At 41.2% G+C, this 21,923-nt stretch overlaps 1 protein-coding gene across 1 annotated transcript in view; it reads right to left on the bottom strand.

Moving 5' to 3' along the window:
* HECW1 (HECT, C2 and WW domain containing E3 ubiquitin protein ligase 1) overlaps window positions 1–21,923 on the bottom strand; it is a 184,280-nt gene that overhangs the window by 54,003 nt on the left and 108,354 nt on the right. Inside the window, 5 exon segments of the mRNA XM_009321541.1 lie at window positions 1,909–2,030; window positions 4,736–4,866; window positions 10,053–10,203; window positions 15,497–15,598; window positions 19,031–20,392. Coding sequence (XP_009319816.1) covers window positions 1,909–2,030; window positions 4,736–4,866; window positions 10,053–10,203; window positions 15,497–15,598; window positions 19,031–20,392 — 1,868 coding nt within the window.

Below are 21,923 nucleotides of genomic sequence, written 5' to 3'. Positions count from 1 at the left end.
CATTGGTTCTGCTGGTCAGCCCAAGCAATTTAGTTACTCACTAGAGTAATAAAGGATCACTGGAGGCCTCGCGTCTCCAGTGAAGTGAGCCCCAGTGTGCACACCTGTAATCTGTCCAGAAAATCTGACCCAACAGCTTTGAATTCTTAATTTTGGTGTACTTTTAATGCATTTTAACCACTACAATGCAATAAAATATTTACAAGTATTATCTTTATTATGTAAGGATTTATCGTGGTGGTAGCACTGAGATGAGAATACTCCCTGCAGCACAGGGTCCCTAATTACAGCGAGGGCTGGCAAATGTTATGAAATCACAGAGATATGATCTCTGCCCTGAAGATATGACCTGGTTATAACCCAGGAAAGCTTCGTGGTCACAAATTGCTAAGATCCCCGCCTACTCCATCACAGAAGTTGTATTTTGATCTAATGTGTGATCAATGACTGTCTGAGCATCTCTTAGCTGCACTAGGGAAACAAAAAAATATATTATAGTTTTATCCCTCCATGGGAATAAAATATCTGAAAAATTAGAGCCTTCTCTTTTTAATTCTAACTGCTGGATAATATTTTCCAATCCCAACTTCATTGGCATAATTAATAGCTTGAAATTTTAATAGGGGCTTGCGGCTAAAATATTACACCTGTGTTAAGCCAAAAGTTATGTGGGCCATTATTTCTGTACAAATGGATTCTGTATGACCATTTGACAGATGTTTCAATAGATTATTCTGGCTCTCATATTAGAGACAACTTTATAAGCTCAAACTGAAGGCCTCTCAGCTTTTTTTATTTCAGTGAGAAATAAAATTGGGATTCAGTCTCTTGTGAGCTGTTCCTTACACCACTATGCAATCAGTTGCTCATTTTGCAAACAGCTATGCCAAATGAAAATAATATTGCTCCCAGCTATAAATCATCATATATCACCCTGTCAATGGAAGAAATTATGTGCACTCCATAGCCTAGTTCAGGTAATGTCATATGAGTTAATATATCTCTTCTGCTGCACGATTGGCAATAATCTCTGGCAGATGCTTGGAGATGGACAGCTGGCTTCAACCCACAAAGCACCACAGCCAAAGCTTGATGTCTGGAGTTAGCTAAAGACCTGTGCTGAGGCAATTCCTGAAGTGTTTTAATTTCTTTTCCTTTCAAAAAGAAAGGTTATCCCTACCCAGAAATGGATGACTTTCCAAATATTCAGAAGTGACGTGTAGGTGCCTAGCTGAACTACATTCAAGATATGGAAAACTAGGACTGCATCTCCCTGTGAGATTTCCCTGTCTGCTTCCTCCTGGTTGACCTATCGTTACATTTTTTCTACTCCACACCATATTTTCAAGAAAACATGCAGATTTATTGCATTAATGGAAAGAAAAAAAGTTATTTGAATTTTGAAAATTTGTTTTCATTCTTTTTTTTTTTTTCCAAAATAGCTACACTGACTGAAGTCAGTATTTCTTTCACTGCATTATGCCCACCTGCTTCTTGGGAGTGCAAACTGCATGAGTTAATAATTTTTTCCCCTCTATCTCCCTGAGACTTGGTGGTATCTGAGTAAGATTTCTCAGGAACATGGCTCGAAAGGCAACAACCTCATTCTCTGCAGCAACAGACAACAGAATCAACCAAGCCGAAAACAAGGGTTCCTGCTTATTCTGGAAGGGTAACATTAATGAGTTTCTCTGTACCAGTGAATTCCTTCTGTGAGGCAGAATCCCAGCAACAGCCTCCTTGGAAGAGCTTGCCTGTACTGTCCCCAACCTGGTCTGGTGCTCAGAAAGGACAACTGAGCCCCAAGTCATGCAATTCACATTCACTATGCGTTCTCCCCAAAGGCCTGGGGCGCAGCATTTGGATTCAGAAATCAGTAGTGTGAGAGCGCAAATCATCATTACTCACATAGTTTGCATGCAGCACAGTGAAGAACTCAGGATTGGTGATGAACTTCACAGCTGGAGACTGCAGCAACAAGGTGATTTTTTGAGAATTCACAGGAGAAAGGGAACCTTCCCTCCTAATCTCTGGACAAAAAAAAGCAGCAAAATCTTATTAACGCAGTAGCAAGCACAGCCTATTATTTAACCTTTAATGAATGGCTGCAAAAGTGACGGTATAAAAAAAGTCACCATCCTGCCCAATGCACCTACCTTCTTTGTGTTTCCAAGACAAGCCTGCTGGCAAACCGGTAGATGTTCTCCTTATGGTTAGTGGTGCAGTGCTTAGAGTAGCAGGGCAGGAGCTGGATGCTTTTCTGTACTGTATGTTATAAAACTCTGTGTCATATCTGCTGCTGTCTCTACATATCAATGTGACCACAGCAGTTTTTACCAGCTGATGGTTTGGTTCAATACCACCACCCAGGTCCTGACTGGTTCCCCCCGCTGCTGATTTTAGAGGGATCTGATTTCCCAATCGAGCCCGAGGGGTTCACCAGCACAAAGCATTTGGTAGCAAGACTGGGTTAAGAAAGCCCCCTGCTTGGCACTCACATCCATGTTGGTCCTGCAAAGCATTGCCCTTTACTTGTAATTGCATTATTTTTGGCAAGTCCGTGGTTTTGGGGACTTGTACGGTAAAGAAAACACAAACAGACACAAAGGGATTATTTTTAATCTGTATCAATTCATGAAGCACAGGAGCAGAACCGAGCATTTGAGAATGTAAACTTTGTAGAGGTGGGAACTCCTTGACCTTCTACAGCCACCAGAAAAGTGCTTCCTACCATGGAATTATGGTTTGAGTGTGCAGTTCTGGCGTTTTCAAATACAAGCCAACTTTTATTTTCAGTCCAAGGAAATTGGATGCAGACGTCATCAACAGAATAAATACAGATTCCCATCTTTTTCTTATCAACTATCACTTTTTTTTTCTTCCTGCTAGACACATCGTATTATTCTCTCCACTTAAAACTGCAGACTGGATCCACTGCTGGAGCTAAATTGATTTATACTGGCTTAGAATCTGGATTAATGTGCCTAAATTGTATTCCTTCTAATATTTTTCATTTAAATTAAAAGGCAAATAGCAAATGTATCATACTGCAGCTTTCTCTTTTTCTAGTGTGGTTTACATCACCTTTGATCTTTTAATTCTTGGCATTTTATACAATATTGACTTTTTCTAAAAGCAAAGCAATTACCTATAGCAGAAACCATTTCCTAATCACTTAAGATGACATATATTGTACTCATCAGCTCTTCGGGGTTAAAAGAAAAAAGTGAATGTTACATAATAAACTGACCTAAATACTCACTGGTAGCAATTCCTATTCAACTACTATTTTATTACGTAGACTATGATACAAAATGATTATACATATTACCAGTAACGACTACATTACTTACAATTTAAATACTAATAATACAATGTGTACCTCATTTCCATTTCAGCTGCTAACAGAGAGGACTGCGTTCTCCCTATAATATCCAGTGTAGGTAAAAGGCTCCCATAAATTGCGATACAAAGGATTGCAAAGGAGCCTTGAATATCAAACATCCTTGGTCAAAATTGATTTTCAAACTAAAAAGACCTAATGGATCAGGAAAACAAACAGGCAAAATTGAGTATTTTTCTAAACTTCTTAAGAAAAAAGTAAGTCCACTATTTCTCTGTGTAATTCTTCCTAATCAACATGGAACATTAAGAAAATTCAAGCAGACGTTGTGTTGGTTCTTCCCCTTTGCCAATGCTATTTACAGAGGGATGGCAACAGGATGGCAAGAAGTCAGATTTACTTCCAGTAGACAACACAGAACACAACATTAGGCGGAGATGAGAATGATCCAAAGGAAGAGAACTGGCTGTTCATTTTGGTGGTGCAAGTTCTCAAACAAAGCAGATAGTTATTTTTGTGTGTCCACGAGTTGTGTAGTGGGCACTAGTCTGATTGCTGCCGTTTCTTACCCGAAACAAACACTTAGGCTATGGTTTCACAAATGTTTTAAGAAAATATGAGTATGACTACTACCAAAAAGAGAAGAACAGCTCCCTGCCATCCCATCCTGCCCTGGGTACACATTCTCCTCTTCTCCTCTGTAGTGACACTCATTCTTGTCTGGTTATCTAATGAGCCAGATGAAAGAACCAATCTGGCTGTGAACAACATTAAGTACAAGAAACAAGGTTATTTTTCAGACAGATCGGTTGGTTCTCTGCTCTAGTATGGGGTGCTGTCACATGAGTTAGTGATGAGCAAAAAGGCAGCTGTGCCTCCTTCAGTGGCAGCCCACACTTAGATCAGCTCATAGCTATCACAAAACTGCAGTTTTAAAAACACAAGTATTTCATGCTCGATGCCAGGGCCACTGCAGCTGTGACCACATGGGCAAATGTGGCACCACAGAAGCCATGCCCAGAAAGAATAAACTGCAATGCCCCAAATCACACTGCAGGAAAAATAAGACAGTGTCATTTTTGCAGCTACTAAGCTGAATAAAAACCAGATGCCTTTTCCATTTTAATTTCAAATAGCCCTTTACTAAAGTAAAAACGCTTTGTCTGTCTTAGTAGGTGTTAAAAAAGAACGGAGGCCCTTTGTATCTTGCTTTGTACCTGCAGTTTCAGGTCTAAAACCTGTAGCTTCAAGTCTAAACCTCTTTTCTTTTAATTAGCTTTTGCACCCTGGTATAATGAAGTTGCAGTCCCCTGTGGAAATGCAGATTTCCCCAGAAATGAATGCAATCAGTGGAGTGGCACTGAACACGCCACTCAGCCTTTTTTCCCATACCTGAGCTCGGCTGGGAAGGCTCTGCCTCAGAGTCACTTCCTCCTCCGGTGGGAACTCTCTCCACCCTGTTGTTTACTACAGCATCGTCTTCAGTCCGCTCTGTTGCAATAGTTCGCTGGATATTTTGGTATCTACATACATTCAGAGAAAGGAACAACATACTTTAGTTAACAGCAGAGCTTTCTGGTGCTTTCTACCTTAACAATCAGCACTGTTTTGGAACGATTCCAATACTTCTATCTTCAGCATACGTCAGAATAAGAGCATGCCCGACTTTTCCTTCAACTGATGCATCTACTCACACTTGGGCCAACCATTACCCTGCAAATATGGCATTTTGCACTGACTGAAAAAAATAGGTAGAGGGTGCAAAGCAAGGAAGACTCAAAGGTCAAATTTAGACAGGTATTTAGGCTACAGGTTGCTACTAGGCTTCCCTTTAAAACATCTGGAACCTAAAACTACTGGTGGATCATGGTTCCCCCTCCCATTTAGTCTTACGGTAGCATAACCAATGAAGTAAGGATCAATCCTGTCATGCACTAAGTACCCTTCAGTCTTTCTTATTACAATATTGGATGCACATGCTCAACCCTAAGAAGGTAAAGGCTATTAAGAGTGTTCACAAAATGTCTATTATGGTACTGCATGGCCAGCAGTCGGGAACACTTCAATTTTGGTAGGCAATATGGAATGTAAACTCGTAGGCAGTGTGATCTTAAAGAGCTACAATCTAATTGATATGACAGCCACAGAAAAGTAGAATAAGAGGTAACACATGAGCTGAGTGAACAGCGCGAGGATGCAAGTGTTACATCCATTTTTGGAAATCAGTGGGATTGAGCATCTAGCTTGGGTGGTGACTAGTTGTAGAACAAGGAAGAGGAAACAATATAGAGATAAGCAAACAACAGTGAGGAGGACGACAGAAGAAAATTCTGAATAAAAACCTGCGAATGCCTTAAAAAACCCTATAATATCATTTCCATACTAATCATGGAACTAATTGCCACATTAGTTGATATCAATGGGACCGATCATGGTCTTGGGGATAAGCCCAATCCTAAGTACTTTACCAGATCAGGAACAAAGTATGTATCTGGCTGTGGGAATAACTTGGAGTGTTTTGAATTCACACTACACAAAACAAATTCTAGTTAACTTGTTGACTCACATAGATGAATAAGATGAGAGATCAAGATGTCTTTGGTTCTACTGGCAAGCTATGAATATGTCATATATTGAATAAGAAAATATATTTTATATACAGAGAGAGAAAGAAAAGAAAAAGAAAGGACAAGGAGAAAAAGAAAGAAGCAGAAAGAGAAAGAAAAGGAAAGAAAGAAAATAGGCTCTCAATTATTTGAATTAACTTTTACTCCACCCCAATATTTTTAATCCTTATTTCTGGATTGCATTTCCATGTGTATATAAACCAGGATGGCCTTACTGCCTGCATTTAATCTGATCCAGCATTGTTAGTCTCTCATTTTCCTGACTTACACTCTTTTTTCTTTCCTCAGCTCAAGTTCTGACTTACAAATTTTACTTACTTTCTCTCTATATATTTGTTAATGCACACTTTACTCCAAATTAGAAGTTAGTCAGGAGTTAGTTCCTCAAAGTGACACGGGATCATTAAAGACAAGCAGTTAGGATTTGGCTTTTGCATCTCTCAACAGACATCATCTCCAGTAGCTCACTGCAACCCAGTCTTGGGCAGAAGGGCTGGAGATAATTAAGAAAAATAATTAAAGTTTTAATAGATTTATGCTAAACTTTCAACACTACTATGTGTCCCCCAGTACTCAAAATCATTTCAAACTACATTTAGTGTATATTTTGACAGCTCAATAAACAGCATCTTTAGAAGTTTTTTAATAAATTGGGTATTCTGTGTTTAAGTAAACGTCCATCTTTACAAGGAAATTCTGATAGCAGGTTTTGCAACAGCATGAGTTTACTGCAGTTTTAAACCCTCTGTTTCAGACCCACATTTTACTTTTTATTCACTTGACTGCAGGCAATTGAATGAACTTTCCATTCCAGTACTGAAGGAGTTTTACAACACTTACATGCAACAGAAAGGGGGGGGGAAGTAGTTCATATAATCAAGGGATATAAGCACACATATAAAAAAGTCTTGTAGCTTCAATTTAAATAGATGGTAGAAAATCCCTATTGGCAAACCTTAAAGAGTAACACTAGCTGTATGCCAACAAAAGGCTACACTTTTCTTTTGGATCTCAATACTATAAAATCATCTTATATAAATACCAGAAAATGCCAAAGTAATTGGAGAAAACATTGAAAGTGCAAATGTTATGGGAATGCCTCTGGAAATTTCAGTCTCCTTTCGAAGTGATTTGTCAAAGAAATGGAGGGTTTAGAAATACCACACTGTGGCTGTCTTAACTATTACGGTTATAATTTCTTATGCTACTTATTACCTTTTAAATTAGTGCAAAGACAAGTCTAGATATACATATGCTACAAAGCATCTTTCCAACAGAGCTTGAACAACAAAGGCTGTTATCTGCTTTGCTAACAATTAAGCAAGTCAGGTAGTATTGTAGAAAATGAGCAAAAGTCTTTAAAATAAGAAGTATGGATGTCTCTCTGGAGTTTGCCCAACACCTGGCTTCCAGTTTTGCATTCCCTGTATCCTCAAGTGGCTAGTACAGCTAATGGGAAGCTTGGAGCACAGAAGGAAAGCAGGACTAGGCTCAATCACAGCTATAGGGTTCTTTTCAAGCTGAATTTCCAAAGCTTTGTGGTTTTGGCTGGGCTGGAAATACCAAGCTTCTTTATAATATTTTGGTCTTTCCATTCCCTTCCACAAATTAAACCAGGAAGCTGAAAAGTGAGAAGATTGGTTTAAAAAGAAATGTCGCCAAGTTTTTTCAGACTGCTAAGTGATTTTGAGTCCAAATTTTGTTTGAGGTTAGAGCAAAAGTTCAGGCTGCTGCTAATTCTATCAGCAAGGTCTATGTTTGCTGTTGCCTCACCTAAAATGATTCTCAGGTGTGTTTGCTGAAGAACATTTCAAATAATGAAGTTCGAAATACCACATAACAGTATTTCTAAAATGATGCTTAAAACAAAGCCCTATCCCTCCACAGTGCCGATAACAACCATTTATGAAAAGTGGTTTTCCTCACAATCCTGAAATCTAGAGACGTGAAATATTTGAAATTATTTCAATAATAATTTAGGACAATAATTTTAAAACTTATAACAGCCAGGTTGAAAATACAGAAATGACTTGCCACTGGACAAACGCTCAGAGATTTGGTACGAATCTCTTCTACTAGAATCTTAGGAAATGTTCCCAAACTTGGGAACAATAGGATACCTCCGTATTCAACTTCTCCAATCAATAGAGATCTTTGGCAGAGAGTAGAGAATCATCAGGTTTTTTCCTCCGTCCCCAGAAGCCATGACAGTTCATGTTTAATAAGTTGCAAAGTGCTTAGTCTCCAATGGGACTCAGGTAAGGAGAGATATGCCGCTGCTGAAAACCCTTTATACTTCTCACTTTGTAATTGGATATGTGAATACCAAAAATAGAGAGATTCAAAGAATGTCAGTCCTATTAACTGTCAATTCCCAACCCAAACCAGTGATAATCAAGTCATAACCAAGAAAGCCAGGCAGTCTACATGAAAACATGGAATAATAAAGTTTGAAGCAAGGTCGTCACAAAGACAATGCCTATCCTTCAGTTTCTGCTGAGATAGCTGGTTTAATGATTAATTTGCATTAACCAACAGAATGGTAAATTGCTATGCAGACTCTCACAAGCACTTATTCCTTTCCTGGTTGTGCTGCACTTACATGAGTTCAATCTCAAAAAAAAAAAAAGAAGAAAAAAAAAGAAAAAGAAAAAAAGCTGATATATGCCCACGACAGAGCTTTCTGTGGCAGATAACTTGCTAAGTGGCAGCCAAATAGTCTGAGCTTTGACATGGCCCAAATCCCTCTTAAAGACAAATGCTAAATGACAGAGAAGTCATGTAAGTCCCTTGAAATAATCTACATTAAACATTCACTTTCTTTAGGTGTTTTTTTTTTTTTTTTAATATTAACATGGTAGCTTGACACATTCTGAGGAAAGCTATAACGAAAACAGGCACCGAGCAGGTTCTTTCACCTCTGCAAGACATAACACATTTATGAAATGCCATCCAAAATAATGAATTTTGGCAAAAAAATGGAGAAATTCTTGAAGAGTGTGTTGATGGTGTTAACTTATGTTGCAAAACAACCACTTTAAGAAGGCTGGTGTGCTCTCCACAAGTTACAGTAACTTTCTAGTCGTTATCATTCAGGGCCCAGTTTTCTTTACACACAGTAACTCCCAAACTATTCTGCACTCTGAAGAGAGTACTTTAAAACTTCTGCATCCTTCTCTCAGCTGCAGATCCTTCTCTTAGCACAGAAAAAAAGACCAAAAAACTTTTGTGGCATTTTGCATGCTATCATTAGAATATAATTTCAGTTTTGCTTGTCTTTTTCTAGAAACCATATCATTACAGTAAGCAGGGAATTATAAAAAGCCCTTTTCTGAAGTAAAAAGGGAGGATTTTTGACCAACTGTTTATTTTTTCTCTTTCCTCTTAAATTCAGTCCCAAAAGCAAGCACGAGAAGGAAATGATACACAAATCTATGTGCAGACTAGTCAAACAAAGGGAAAATGTGCACCATGTTAAGAGATAATCTCAGCCAGCTCAGAATGAACTGACAGATTTACAGGGCCCAGTGCAACACTAAGCAGATCTGTCTACATCTAGAAATGTGTACAGTCCTATTAGAGCAGTGCTCTGCCCTGGAAAAGGAGGCATCTTTCAACAGGCCTAATTAGCTTGAGTAGAAATGCCACACTGATATGGCAACACTATTTCAATAACAGTCAGCTCAGAAACCTCTGCGGCGTAGCACTAGATGCCGGCCCATAGATACCGCTCTTACAGTTAAATAGCAAAAGTGACTCCATCTTTTGGAAAAAACACTCCCTTCTCTTCTGGGGGTCTTTTCAAAGAAGTTTTCCAAAAGCCTCTTCTTGCTGTTTGAAACGTTTTGCAACACCTTTCACTCAACAGCGCTTCTCGTGTGGGCAAGTTTGGGTACTGGACACCCACAGCAGGCACACAGACATCAGCAGCAGGGACAGGAACGTGTACATTGGACTTGGACAAGGAGGAAAGATAAATCCTTAGGGAGCCAACGCAACACACTGGGGAAGGAAGCAAGCCACTGGGCAATGTGGAAAAAAGGGAGCGCAGATCTCAAGGGAATATAGGTGCAAGTGCTCACCGCCGGTTCAGCTGCTCCATTTGCTGGATGGAGCCAGACCTGTGGATCCCATCCGGCGTTGCTGCGGCTGTGGGGCGCTGCCACGTAGTGGTTCGGTTGACATGATCAACGTAGAATACCCTCCCATGGCTGTCTATCCGAGCTTCCCAATCTAGGGTTGGAAAAAAAGGAAGGGGTGATGCTGTCAGTGTGATGCCTTCCAGAAAACCTAAGTGCGGGAGATAGATATACACACACACATATACACAGACAGCGTATATACACACAAGAGATACTACATATATATAGTCTACATGCGTGCAATATATATTATGTGTATATATTCAAAGTATACATTCAAATGTGTATATATACTATGTGCTTGTCTATATATATGCATATACATAAACATTTCACACACAGCACATAGTTAGCCTATGGAATTCACTACCATAGACTATGAAAAACAAGTGACATAGCGGCTCCATTTTTTAAAGGGCTGGATAATTTTACAATTAGTAATACTAATTGGCTGGATTCACTGCAGGTCGGGGTAGCCACATAGAACCGACCCTCACTAGAAAAGGATTACATCTGAAATAATATGGCAAATCCCATGTTTTCTTTTTTGTTATGTTTCAGAACAAACAAGTTTCAGTTCTGTCTTTTTTATAAAGTGGCTTCGAAGGATACCGTACAGCAATTAAAGGCTGCCCTGAAAACTGATCACAGCCTGGTTGGACATATCCTTAGAAATCTCTGTAAGTAGATCAGTATCATAAATCTATTGCTCTGATGAATGCCATCCAGATTGAAAGTCTGCAGCATAATATCGAGCCTTCCATCACTATTGTTTCCTACTAATGTTTAAGTTGTCCCATGATTGAAAACAAAGTTATTTGGTATATGATGGCTTGTGGAAAATGGTAATGTTGTTTGGAACAGGAGAAATTCAGAAGTGAGTTAGCTAGCAAAGCCACCTATCAAATTGGCTGGAATGTATGGAGTAGTGATATAAATTAGACTTGCTAGCTTCATATTTCTACATGATCCATCAGCTGATGACATATCTATGTAAATATATGCACATACTTTCTACACGTATTTATATACAAACCTCACTCACATTCACACACAAATGCACATATGGTGATTACCTTTGGGCGCAACCACTTCCTCTTATTCCCATACTCTTATTATGATACCCTCCTCCCTGACGAGTCCATTCCTTCTTCTACGGTTTTCTATGATCAGATTCAGGATCAGCTGAATTTCATACTTTATGTATTTTATCTCCTACTCTCTAAGAGTAGGACTGAAGTTGTACCTCTTCCTGCTGTCTCTGGAAACCTGTCCTTCATGACCAGTTCACATCCCCTGAATGCTAGCCCTGGCTAAACTCAGTTCCCATACCTGGGCTGATCCCAGCCAAGTGTAGGCTGTCTTAAGTTTTTGGCTGGCTGCCCCTGACACATTAATCCCACAAACCTCAGAAGACAGGCACTGGGAGTCCTTGGAGGAATTTTCTGTAAGATTCCAAAACAACAAGAGCCATATGCACATGCATTATTTCTTTCAAAGCTGACTGTAAGTACCTCAGTCCTTATACGTGCAAAACCTATAGTCACACTACAGGTACACACACAGTGTCTCTCACTGTGAACATCACTATACAATTTCAAGGAGAGGACTCTCTCTTCCTCCCACCAGGTAAAGTTTCCCAAGGACGTAGTAGCTGTTTCAAGAACAAGACCACAGCTTTGTGAAAACAATGTCTAAAACATAAGACAGTGAAAAACAGCACATCAAGTACAACAGATGCACATTGAAGGAAATCAGACTGACACATAAGGCAGGCCAAAGGCCAGAGCCTTGCTGAGCACGCTGTCACTGGTGGCAGGTGTACCACCGTGGGTGGGGAATGGTCCTTCTGGAGCTATGCACTACCTGCAATAACCTCAAGGAAATAATCTTGGCCAGATCAAAGGTGACATGATGTACCTTAACATCACCAAGATCTTCGTTTTCCTTGCTGCTGTCTGGCAAAGGACAAATCCTAGCCCTCACCCCACACTATTGTAGTATACATGTAACAAGTTGAGAATAATAAAGGTCAATGGATAATTACAAGCTTATAGGCGATGCTGTAGATCCACACCCTAGATAGCCTACAGAAGAACACCAACTGGTCACATCGGTCTGAAGCCCACTGATGGACACTTAGTAAGAATAATACTACCCAATTACCCAGTCAAACAAGGGCTTCTCATAATCCAGCCCTGTGCACTACCGGCTCTAGAGACTATATCGCAGCATCTCTCTAATTAAATACAACTCAGAGTTCCTAAGCTCCTAAGCATAATACTTAGAAATCTAGGAGCAACAAAACTTCTCCAGAGCTTGGAGGTCACAGTGAAAAAATCAGGTCAGGATCATGCAGACTGGATTACAATTTCAGGAAGGCTCTCTCTGTTGGATGTATCAGACATCCAGCAGCAGTTTCTACAGAGATGAACTACACTTATCTGCGAGCACTGCTTTATTCATTGCTTTATGGGTTTATATACCTGAAACCACAGGCTGACACTTGCATTGGCATAGGATATATGTACACATAGGAACTGCATCCCCCATGGCTTTTGAGAAACCTGTAGCAGTACTGCTCCTTGAAACAGCATTTCTAATCAGCTGAATAGCTCTTCTTTTGGTCACCCAGGAAGGCTGTCAAAGGGTGCAGGTGCCGATACTTTTGTTGTACACAGGTGGCAGGTGCATTTTCTGCCTTCCCACAAGACAACCTGTAAGTCACACAAGTCACTGAAGCTACATACGATACCAGATTTGTGGACAGATGGACGGATACCTGCACAGAGACACGAACAGGCTGACAGGTAAACTGACAGACAGAACTCTGCTTCTGAGCTGTGCTCAAGTCCCTTCATGCTACTTCAGGGGCATAGGTGATCTAGGAAGCAGCCAAATCCCCTCAGGGTCTTTTGTTAGTTTTTCAGGCAAAATAAGACTGTGACTACAACAGAGACTAACCTCCATCTAACCTTCACAGTAAGAGCATGCTGGAGCACGGGCTGGAGGACAGGACAGTACTGGTTCTGTTCTCCAGCGATCCCCCTCCATCAGCCGAGTCATATTTCACAGCAGCCTCTGAAACTGCTCTGATTTATACCAAAAGACGCAACTTTTTCTGGCAGGACCATAATCCTGGCAGGGCAAAGTAAATACGCTGTCTTTTCCTTTCCAAGCTCAGCCACACCTTCGGCAAAGAGCAGCTCTGAACTGGGCACATGTATTTTTCTTGGCTTCAGTTCTGTAGGGTTTCCAGCAGCACTAGCAAACACATGCATAATAAGGGGTGACTATTAATGCCATCATGACACTGTACAAACTCTGCAAATCTTCTGTCAATCTTGTATAGGCCTTAACATTCAGACTGGTCATTATGACATTTCTACATAAATAATGAACCTGTTCTACCTTACTTTCCTAAATAAAACTGTCTGAAATTAAATTTCCTCCCCGAGACCAACTGTTGTGGGGTTATGATGAAACAAAGTTATTCAGAGAACTATTCAAAAGAGAAAGATGACTGTCCAGAAGATTCTCCATGACTGAAGTAAAACCAGTCAATGCTGCACTTGCAGCACTGGCAAATTATCTTCAACTCTACTTATGGATGGAAGCTAATGCTGCATGTGAGAAGTAAGCCAGGTTTGATCACATAACTCAGGTTTAACACAAAGTTTCTTCCTTTCACATGATTGCAGAACTGTTTATCTAGGATTAAGAGGCATTAAAGGCATTGAGATAGTGATACTGAATGCTAGAAGAAGAAACATTTCTAGATTAAAACTATAGTTTTCATTTTGAAGTTACCTTAAAATTTCATGGAGAGTTTTTGGAAACAGGTTTCCTAGGTGATATTATCCAATTCAACTTTTCTCCCCTCAAAATTAACTTAGTACAGTCTATTCCTATTAAGATCAATATATTTAAGCCCACAGTATCAGCCTTTATTGTAAAAATGATGTTATATGCAAATGCTAAAATAAAATCCTACAAAGGGATATCACTTCCATACCGTATCATCACACATTGCGTTTCACGTCCTTAAACCCTGTTGTGAAAGCACTTGTGAAAACCAGTGGTAGAAATACTTGCCTTTTGAGGATAATAAGAGGAAAAATGTATTAATCGGTGATGGAAGACTATGGAACAGATTCACAGTATGTTTTTTTAACCTGAGCTGGTGTCAGTGTCCTATCATTAAGTCATCTAGTGCGGAACGTGCTCTATTCACAAAATGTTGCAGTAAGAGTGGGAGGAAGAGAAGTATTTGCCTGTTACAGAGGTAACCGTTCCCATTTCATCATTCACTGGCAAGCCACCGTGGGACTCTACTAAGACCTTCATTGGGCTAAAGGCATTTGAATCATTCATGCTACTGTGCAGCTAATGCCAGCATCGGGGGCTATTTTTGGCTTAGGGAATACTGACAGCATAGTTGGTAAATGATGAATTATTTGTCAAGGGCACCATAGGCCAAATAAGTGTGTTCCCTACTTGGGCTTTGAAAAAAATAAAACAAAACAGAGTGCTTTGCTTATATGCCTGGTTATTTTTTTGAGGCACTGCACATTTTAGGTTGTTAAATCGTGCTGAAATTGAAGGTGATCAGCAGCATGTTGCAGGGCACAGAGTGCACTCTGCTGGGCACTTAATGCCAATGCAAAAAGCAGGGTAATCCTCCAGGAATACACAAAGGTAAAGGCTACAGAGACAAGTGAAAACATTTCCAGCAGTTGATTCGGTGGTAAAAATCCCATTAATCGATCATGCTACTTAAGACCCTCTCATTTTTATCCAACCCAACCACAGACACCATTACAGTCCATAACGAACATAAAATTCCAAAGACAGTACAAGACCACTCTACGTGAGCTGCCTTTTCCCAGCTTCTGCTGGTTTTGCTCAGATTTGGACCCGTCTGTCCCAGGAGCATCCTGACTGTGAAAGGGTTCCTGCTGGACCTACAAGCAGAGCTGACAGACCACAGGGACTGCCATCCCAAACCATCTTTGAAGTTGGTTATAGAAAACTTGGAGACAAACGTTCTAGAAAAATCAGAGTACTTTGTTGATACGCCACCCAGAAAGCTTTATAGTAAGGCTTCTGGAACACCTGACAGATACCCACTCGTTCCAGTCTAAACACACTGACCGTGGCTAAGGAAGAAGACAAAGGCAGAGGGAGGTTATGGAGCTTGTCCAAAATAACACAACACTTGATGTCAGGATCAAATAAAGAAAACAAAAGGGCATATTGCTTGGGTTCTGGAGAATGTATATACAGAACAGATGGGGTTATTTAGAAAGACATACTGACCTCCACACTGTTTGAGTTAACAGGAAAAGCTGAAAAATGCAATAAATTAAAAAACTAAAGCTTACTTGGTGGAAGAGGCTCATCGATAGTTGGGTAGTGATGATGGTCAGGCCTCAGAGAAGGAAGCTGGCTGACTGGCTGAGAATTATGGAGTAAAGGACAATCACCTACGGACAAGATATTCAAGACATTGACAGTCATTCACTGTTTTCACAATGTGGTTCAAAAAATGTGCTACTGTAAAACAAGTGATTATTTTTTAAATAGGTTAGCCTGGTGTACTAGCAGCTCTGGTTATTCCTATTTTCAGGCACTATTTTAATAACAACTCATGTGCCAAAGAATTATTAAAATAATGCAGTCAAGGCTCTGATCTCAGGTTTGAGTCAATGCTAAACTATTATGAGCCAGATTCTGGACTCATAGACACACAAGTGCAAGCGAGAGAAGAATCAGGCTTGATCTCTGAGAAATACTGTGCATGTACAACCAAACTCAAGCTTCTGCAGAAATTGGCAGGAACATGCAAAATCCTGGTTCCAACTTTTAATTCATCCCATCAGTGGATGGATACGAGGCTAAAAGCTGCCTTGGATCTTTCTCTGCTTTTCCAAAAGATCAGTGACTGTATAAGTGGACTGGAATGGCAGGATTTTGCAGTCCCCGCAAAGCAGAAGATCATCCCCTTCTATAGGTATTTTTCAAAATTCAAAGAGTCCATCTTGGGTGGAAGGAGGTAGAATGAGAGAAGGACCAGAAACAGGTAGTAGACAGGTGGTAGAAGAGGAGGACAAAAGATAGTGAGACATAGTCAGGATCTGAGATAAAGAAGGAAGACCTGAGATACAGAAGAGGGAAAGAAGAAGAGAGACACACACAGCAGACAGTGCAGAGGAAGTTTTTAAACACTAACATTGTATATATGTCTATCCAAATATGAAATAAATGAAACCTAAGCAAATGTCCAAACTCATGTTCCATTGAAAGGAACAAGTAACTTAAGATCTAGTCAGTGTTTATAGAATCCTTTAAGAAACTAAGAAGTTATAGTAGGGATGAAAAAGCATTCCTTATCTTAGACTTAACTGTGAGAATAAGGAACCTGCACATTAGAACTTCACAGGTTCCAGAATTAAGATTCCTTCTTGGTCTGTCCTTAAAACCTTAGGAACCAGAACTATTTATCCTACTAACGGACACATTTTCATATTGTGTGGTAACAGTTTTTTTACTATAACCTCCAGCTCCAGGTGGGCCTGTTAAATACAGATACAATCTGAATTGCATAAATATAACATTTACATGCATCAGAAAGATGCAGCTCAGGGAAAGAATGTATTTAGCGTTTCCAACATCACCAGAAAATTACACAAGGATACTTCAAAATTAAAAATCAGACCATTCAGCTAAGCCAAACTCACTGTGTGCTGGCTGGTTTAGCTGTCTTTAATGTCAGAATCTTAATAGCCTAAGAATGAACATTTTGTAAAGAAATCAAACATATAGCTATCAAATGTAAAAAAATATCTACCAGAAAGTATGTTTTTTCTTTAAACAACCATCAGCTAGAAGGCAGAAGCCAATTTTGTATAAAACTGTAAAAAAATCTCACACCATCCAGAAGTGAGAAAAATCGCTTAGACAAAAATACTCCCTCTTCTAGGTGCTCTGATGATACCGTATGGCCTGTTAAATGTCTTCATTAAACCACTTGTGTATAGGCGTATCTCACAGTTGCATCTGCTGCATGTTTTGAAGAGACAGCAGAGTTATGTAAGTTGTTACTCAGTGCTGAAACTCCATCTCTCATAGCCTTAAAAACTGTGCTGTTACTACAGGTGTTGTAGCACCAACTACCAGATCATCCATCTTTTTTTCTTTACTTACCTCACCATAATTGACTCTCCCCTAGTCAAGACAGTTACGCCAAGCCAGTGGAAGCATGGTAGTACCAGTCACCTGGAGTGGATGGAGGTGACCACATCTACTGTATTTGTAACAGCTGCCAAGTCATGAAGCAACATGCACATTTCCTGAAGCACCCCCGGTGACATCAAAAGAGTGCTAAGAGCCGGGCTGCCCTTCAGACATACTCTCTCTCAGCTAATCAAAGCAAAGCCACCGTGAACACTGCAGTGCCCTTTATACAGGCTCAAGGGACACAATCTTGGAGCTGTACTGAATCCATATGCAGAAGACACCCTCTCCCCCCACATCCCCTCTCAAAAGTACACGCAGTCCAAAATAACCATCAAATCCGTAAGCATGGTCTCACACACACACGCTCGTGCCCTCTTAGGTATACTTGCACATAAATGCTGTCCACACGCAAAGACCCTCACCTGCAAGGAATGAAACTGTGGGTTTCTATACCTCTGTGTACTTCTGAGAATTTAATTCTTTGGGCTAGATTCTGCTCTGCAGAGTGAATAATTGCTTATGCCCAGCTGTCTAAAGTCTTTACACAGTCCAGCATGTAAGGCCACTCTTACACTTTTCTTTCTGTTGGGGCAGGGTCTGTGGCAGTGAGAAGGTTGGGGTAAATAAATTGGGAATAGAGAAGGAAAAGGTAGAAGGATGCTTTGGTTGGGTTTTCCCAGTGATCCCCAAATATGTTATCCTTTTGGTGCCATTTTAATTTGCTGTCACTTATAGTGGCAGACAGATGACTCAGGATTTGGGAATGCAAAGACTACCCCTTGACCTTTCTGCATACTCCTTAGCTGCTGCTAAGACCTTTACTTCTTTAGCTGAAGAAAAACGATACGCTAGCTGAAGAAAAGATGAGTAACCAAACCCACCCTTCATGTAACTCCATACAACATAAAATGAGTTACCAAAGGGAGGAACTTAATGTAACGGTTTGGAGGGATTGGGAAAAACAGTACCTAAATTACAAAGACAAAAAATTACTTTCTTAAGTATGTTTTACCTCTAGAGAAGGATAAGGAGAGAATTTTGTTCAATGTAGTTCAATTTTCACAAAGCATCTAAGAAAAAAATCTCTGTTGAGTTGCCCTATGGTCTGTGAAATCTGAGGTAGATTTGTTTGATATTTGGAGAATTGGAACAAGCAGGGCTAGAAAACTGGGTTTGTAAGAGACAAATATTTGCATTTCTCCGTGCTTATGACTGTGCATGCCTACCAATCATATACAGACACTGGCCCAGATCTTTAGCTGGCTTAAATCAGCATATCTGCCCCTCAACAAGCACAAGCTCATCCCCTCACCGACTCTCAGAGACATGGCAGCACATCAGATATGTGAAATGGAGCAATCCCAGGAAATAAGGAATGAGTTGGTGGATGTGATAATGCTGATCTGCCACATAACTACAGTAGCTAATCTTGATTTTATAATGATGCACGTATATCTACAGGAATCCATATATACAGATCCCCATCTGATTTATCTGGTTTTGCTGGGATTTTTAAGGACAGGCTCAATTATCCAACCCTCCCTGATATCTGGCCCAGCTCACAGCCCCCAAATTTGCATGAAATAAACCATGAGCTATCTGAAACCTCGATTATCTGATGCCTTCTGTGACATCCAGATAATCAGGGTTGCTCAGCGCATCGATACTCAGGATCTAACCTTCTCTTCTGCTGCTTGGACCTGCTATTGGGGTGTCTAGACTCTCTGTGGCTCTTTGTGGATTCCCACCATGAGCTACTAGTTCATCTGGCCACTGGGAGGAGCCATCCACTTGCTCCCTGTCCAGCTCAGGGCTCTGTACTGAATCTGGCACTGACTCAAAAGCACTGTTCTCCTCCTCCTCATCATCCTGCGAGGAAAAGACCGTGCTCTCAGAAATCTTTGCGCTGTCGACAGAGGAGAAGCGGGTATGGCTGGAGAAGCGATTGTTACTGTCATAACAGGAGGGGCTGTAGCAAGAAGTGCTGTAGCAGGAGGTACTGTAGCAGGAAGTGCTGTAGCAAGAGGGGCTGTAGCAAGAGGTGTCGCACGCCTCGCATTCGTTGTCACCATTGGGCCTGGAGCTCGACTCGCTCTCGCTTCCCGTCCTGGGGTGTTCCCCATCCAACAGCCCATCATTTAAGTTGGAGAGTTGCTCATCCAAGGTCCCAGGAGGCACCGTGCTCTGGCTGAAGTTCTCTTCAGCCTCATTTTCCAGAGGAGGCTCTGCTGCCACTGTCTCGCTCTCACTGACGACCACCTTCTCCAATGCCTCCTTGACTGTAGACTCCTCATCGTTCTCCCCACCGTTGCCACCATCTTGCTCTTCTTCCCCATCGCTGCTCATCTGTGCTGAGGGCAGGCTGTGGAGCAGGTTGTGGATCCTTATGTAGTGTGTGCGAGGGGTCTCTGGCTCACCGCAAGCTGAAGCTATGACTGTCTCAAGTTCAGACACAGGCAGGGAGCACGGCCTGTTTTTCCTCTTTGCCGTGGTCCTTAGCTGTAGCTTGTTGTCTTCCTCCTCCTGGGCTGAAGCCCCTTCTTCCTGACTCTTCTCTAGGTCCTTGCCAGCATGCACATCTGCACTCACCTCATCAATATCTAATGTTTCTATGCTGGTCAAGACTCCACCATCTCCCTGAGTACCAGAATTGACTTTGTTGTTTTCCCTAACTTCAGTCTCAGGAGACATGCAAGCCAGCAGAGCCAGCTGCTCCGTGAGGTCCGTAGCACTCAAAGAAGGCAGCACTTCTCCTGGGATGGATTCCAAGGGCTCAGGAACTGGCATCGCATCAACCTCCCCATCTCCTGCTAGCTCTTCATTTAAGCTTTTCTGGTCGACTTCCCCAGGTGGTTTGACAGCCCCTGGGCTATCGACACTGTTCACACTGTATCCATTTAGCTGTTCTGGAGCTGTACTTTCTGAGGTCACTGTGTTGATGCATGGAGGCTCACCGAGGCTTTCCTCTGTAGGGTTGTTCACAGGGCTTTCCTGGAGGTCAGCTGGCTCAGGATCTGCACTAATGGAGACCTCTTCATCATCTGTATGAGACAGAAAAAGAAATTAATTACTCCTTTAACAAGAAGTGTTGACTGAACCAGAAGCTTGGCTGTGGGGGCACAGGCATCCACAGCAATCTGAGAGAATTAAAAGCATAAATTGTGTGAAACGAGTGGGCAACTGAGCAACTATCACGAAATGCTGTATTTTTTTTGCTAGGTAGTCTTTGTACAGTGGATTTAACAATCACAGGGCTTACTCGTGGTAATCTGTATGCAGCACCCTGCCTCCTTGCAACATAATCTGAAGGTAACACCTTCTTGAAACTCCTCTTTGAGCCAACTGGCATTGGAGGGAATATCATGGGAATGACAAGGAAGCCTTTCCCTGAGGTTTTAATAACATTTTTCTTGTCATGCTGAAGCTGACAGGACTCCACAACAGAGAACTTAAAAAACTGTTTTTCACACCCCTGAAAGATGGAAACTTTCCCTAAAACATCCTTTGATGTGATCTTCATCTGTACCATCTCCTCCCAGATGCAAGACAACCTGGGCTCTTTCATGCCATCCAAATAGTCAAAGGACGTAAGTCAGGGTTTTCCAGCAAGGCGCAGGTCACGATTTCCAACCACTAATGCAGCTGCTGTTGGGCTTGACAAAGTGTACCTGAGAGGGCACTACCATAGAGAGGCAAAAAGTCCCTGAGCAGTGCTATTGAGACTTTGACATGAAAACCAAGGCTCAAACTTACACCATCATGACAGTGACTTCCTAATAACTACAAGAGAACGTGAACCAAAGCAAAACCAAAAGGGAGGGAAGGAGGGAGAATGTTGAATTATTTTTTGTTTTACTTTTTTCATTAAAAATAATCAAAATGAGAAAGTTTCTAGTCATCTCTTCAATTACATTCTCCATTTTTACTCATTAAGTGCTCAAATGCACATGACTACAGATAACTACAAATTTGAGAAGTCACGGCAGTCCGGTGAAGTTCCCATTGACTGGAAAGGGAAAAACATAACCTCCATTTTTCAAAAGGGAAAAAAGGAAGACCCAGGGAACTACAGGCCAGTCAGTCTCACCTCTGCGCCTGGCAAGATCATGGAGCTGATCCTCCTGGAAACTATGCTAAGGCACATGGAAAATAAGGAAGTGATTGGTGACAGCCAACAAGGTTTCACTAAGGGCAAATTATGCGTGACAAATTTGGTGGCTTTCTACGATGGGGCTACAGCGTTGGTGGATAACGGAAGAGCAACTGACATCATCTACCTGGACTTGTGCAAAGCATTTGACACTGTCCCACATGACATCCTTGTCTCTAAATTTGAGACAGGGATTTGATGGCTGGACCACCCGGTGGATAAGGAATTGACTGGATGGTTGCACTTAAAGAGTTGCGGTCAACAGCTCGATGTCCAAGTGGAGTCCAGTGACGAGTGCTGTTTCTCAGGGGTCAGTATTGGGACTGGTGCTGTTTAGCATCTTTGTCAGTGACATGGACAGTGGGATTGAGTGCACCCTCAGCAAGTTTGCCAACAACACCAAGCTGTGTGGTGTGGTTGAC

The sequence above is a fragment of the Pygoscelis adeliae genome, unplaced genomic scaffold, assembly GCF_000699105.1.
Source record: "Pygoscelis adeliae isolate BGI_AS28 unplaced genomic scaffold, ASM69910v1 Scaffold40, whole genome shotgun sequence".
NCBI classification, from domain to species: Eukaryota; Metazoa; Chordata; class Aves; order Sphenisciformes; family Spheniscidae; genus Pygoscelis; species Pygoscelis adeliae.
Note: the sequence above shows the minus strand (reverse complement) of the source record. Positions and strands in the feature narration are given on the sequence as shown.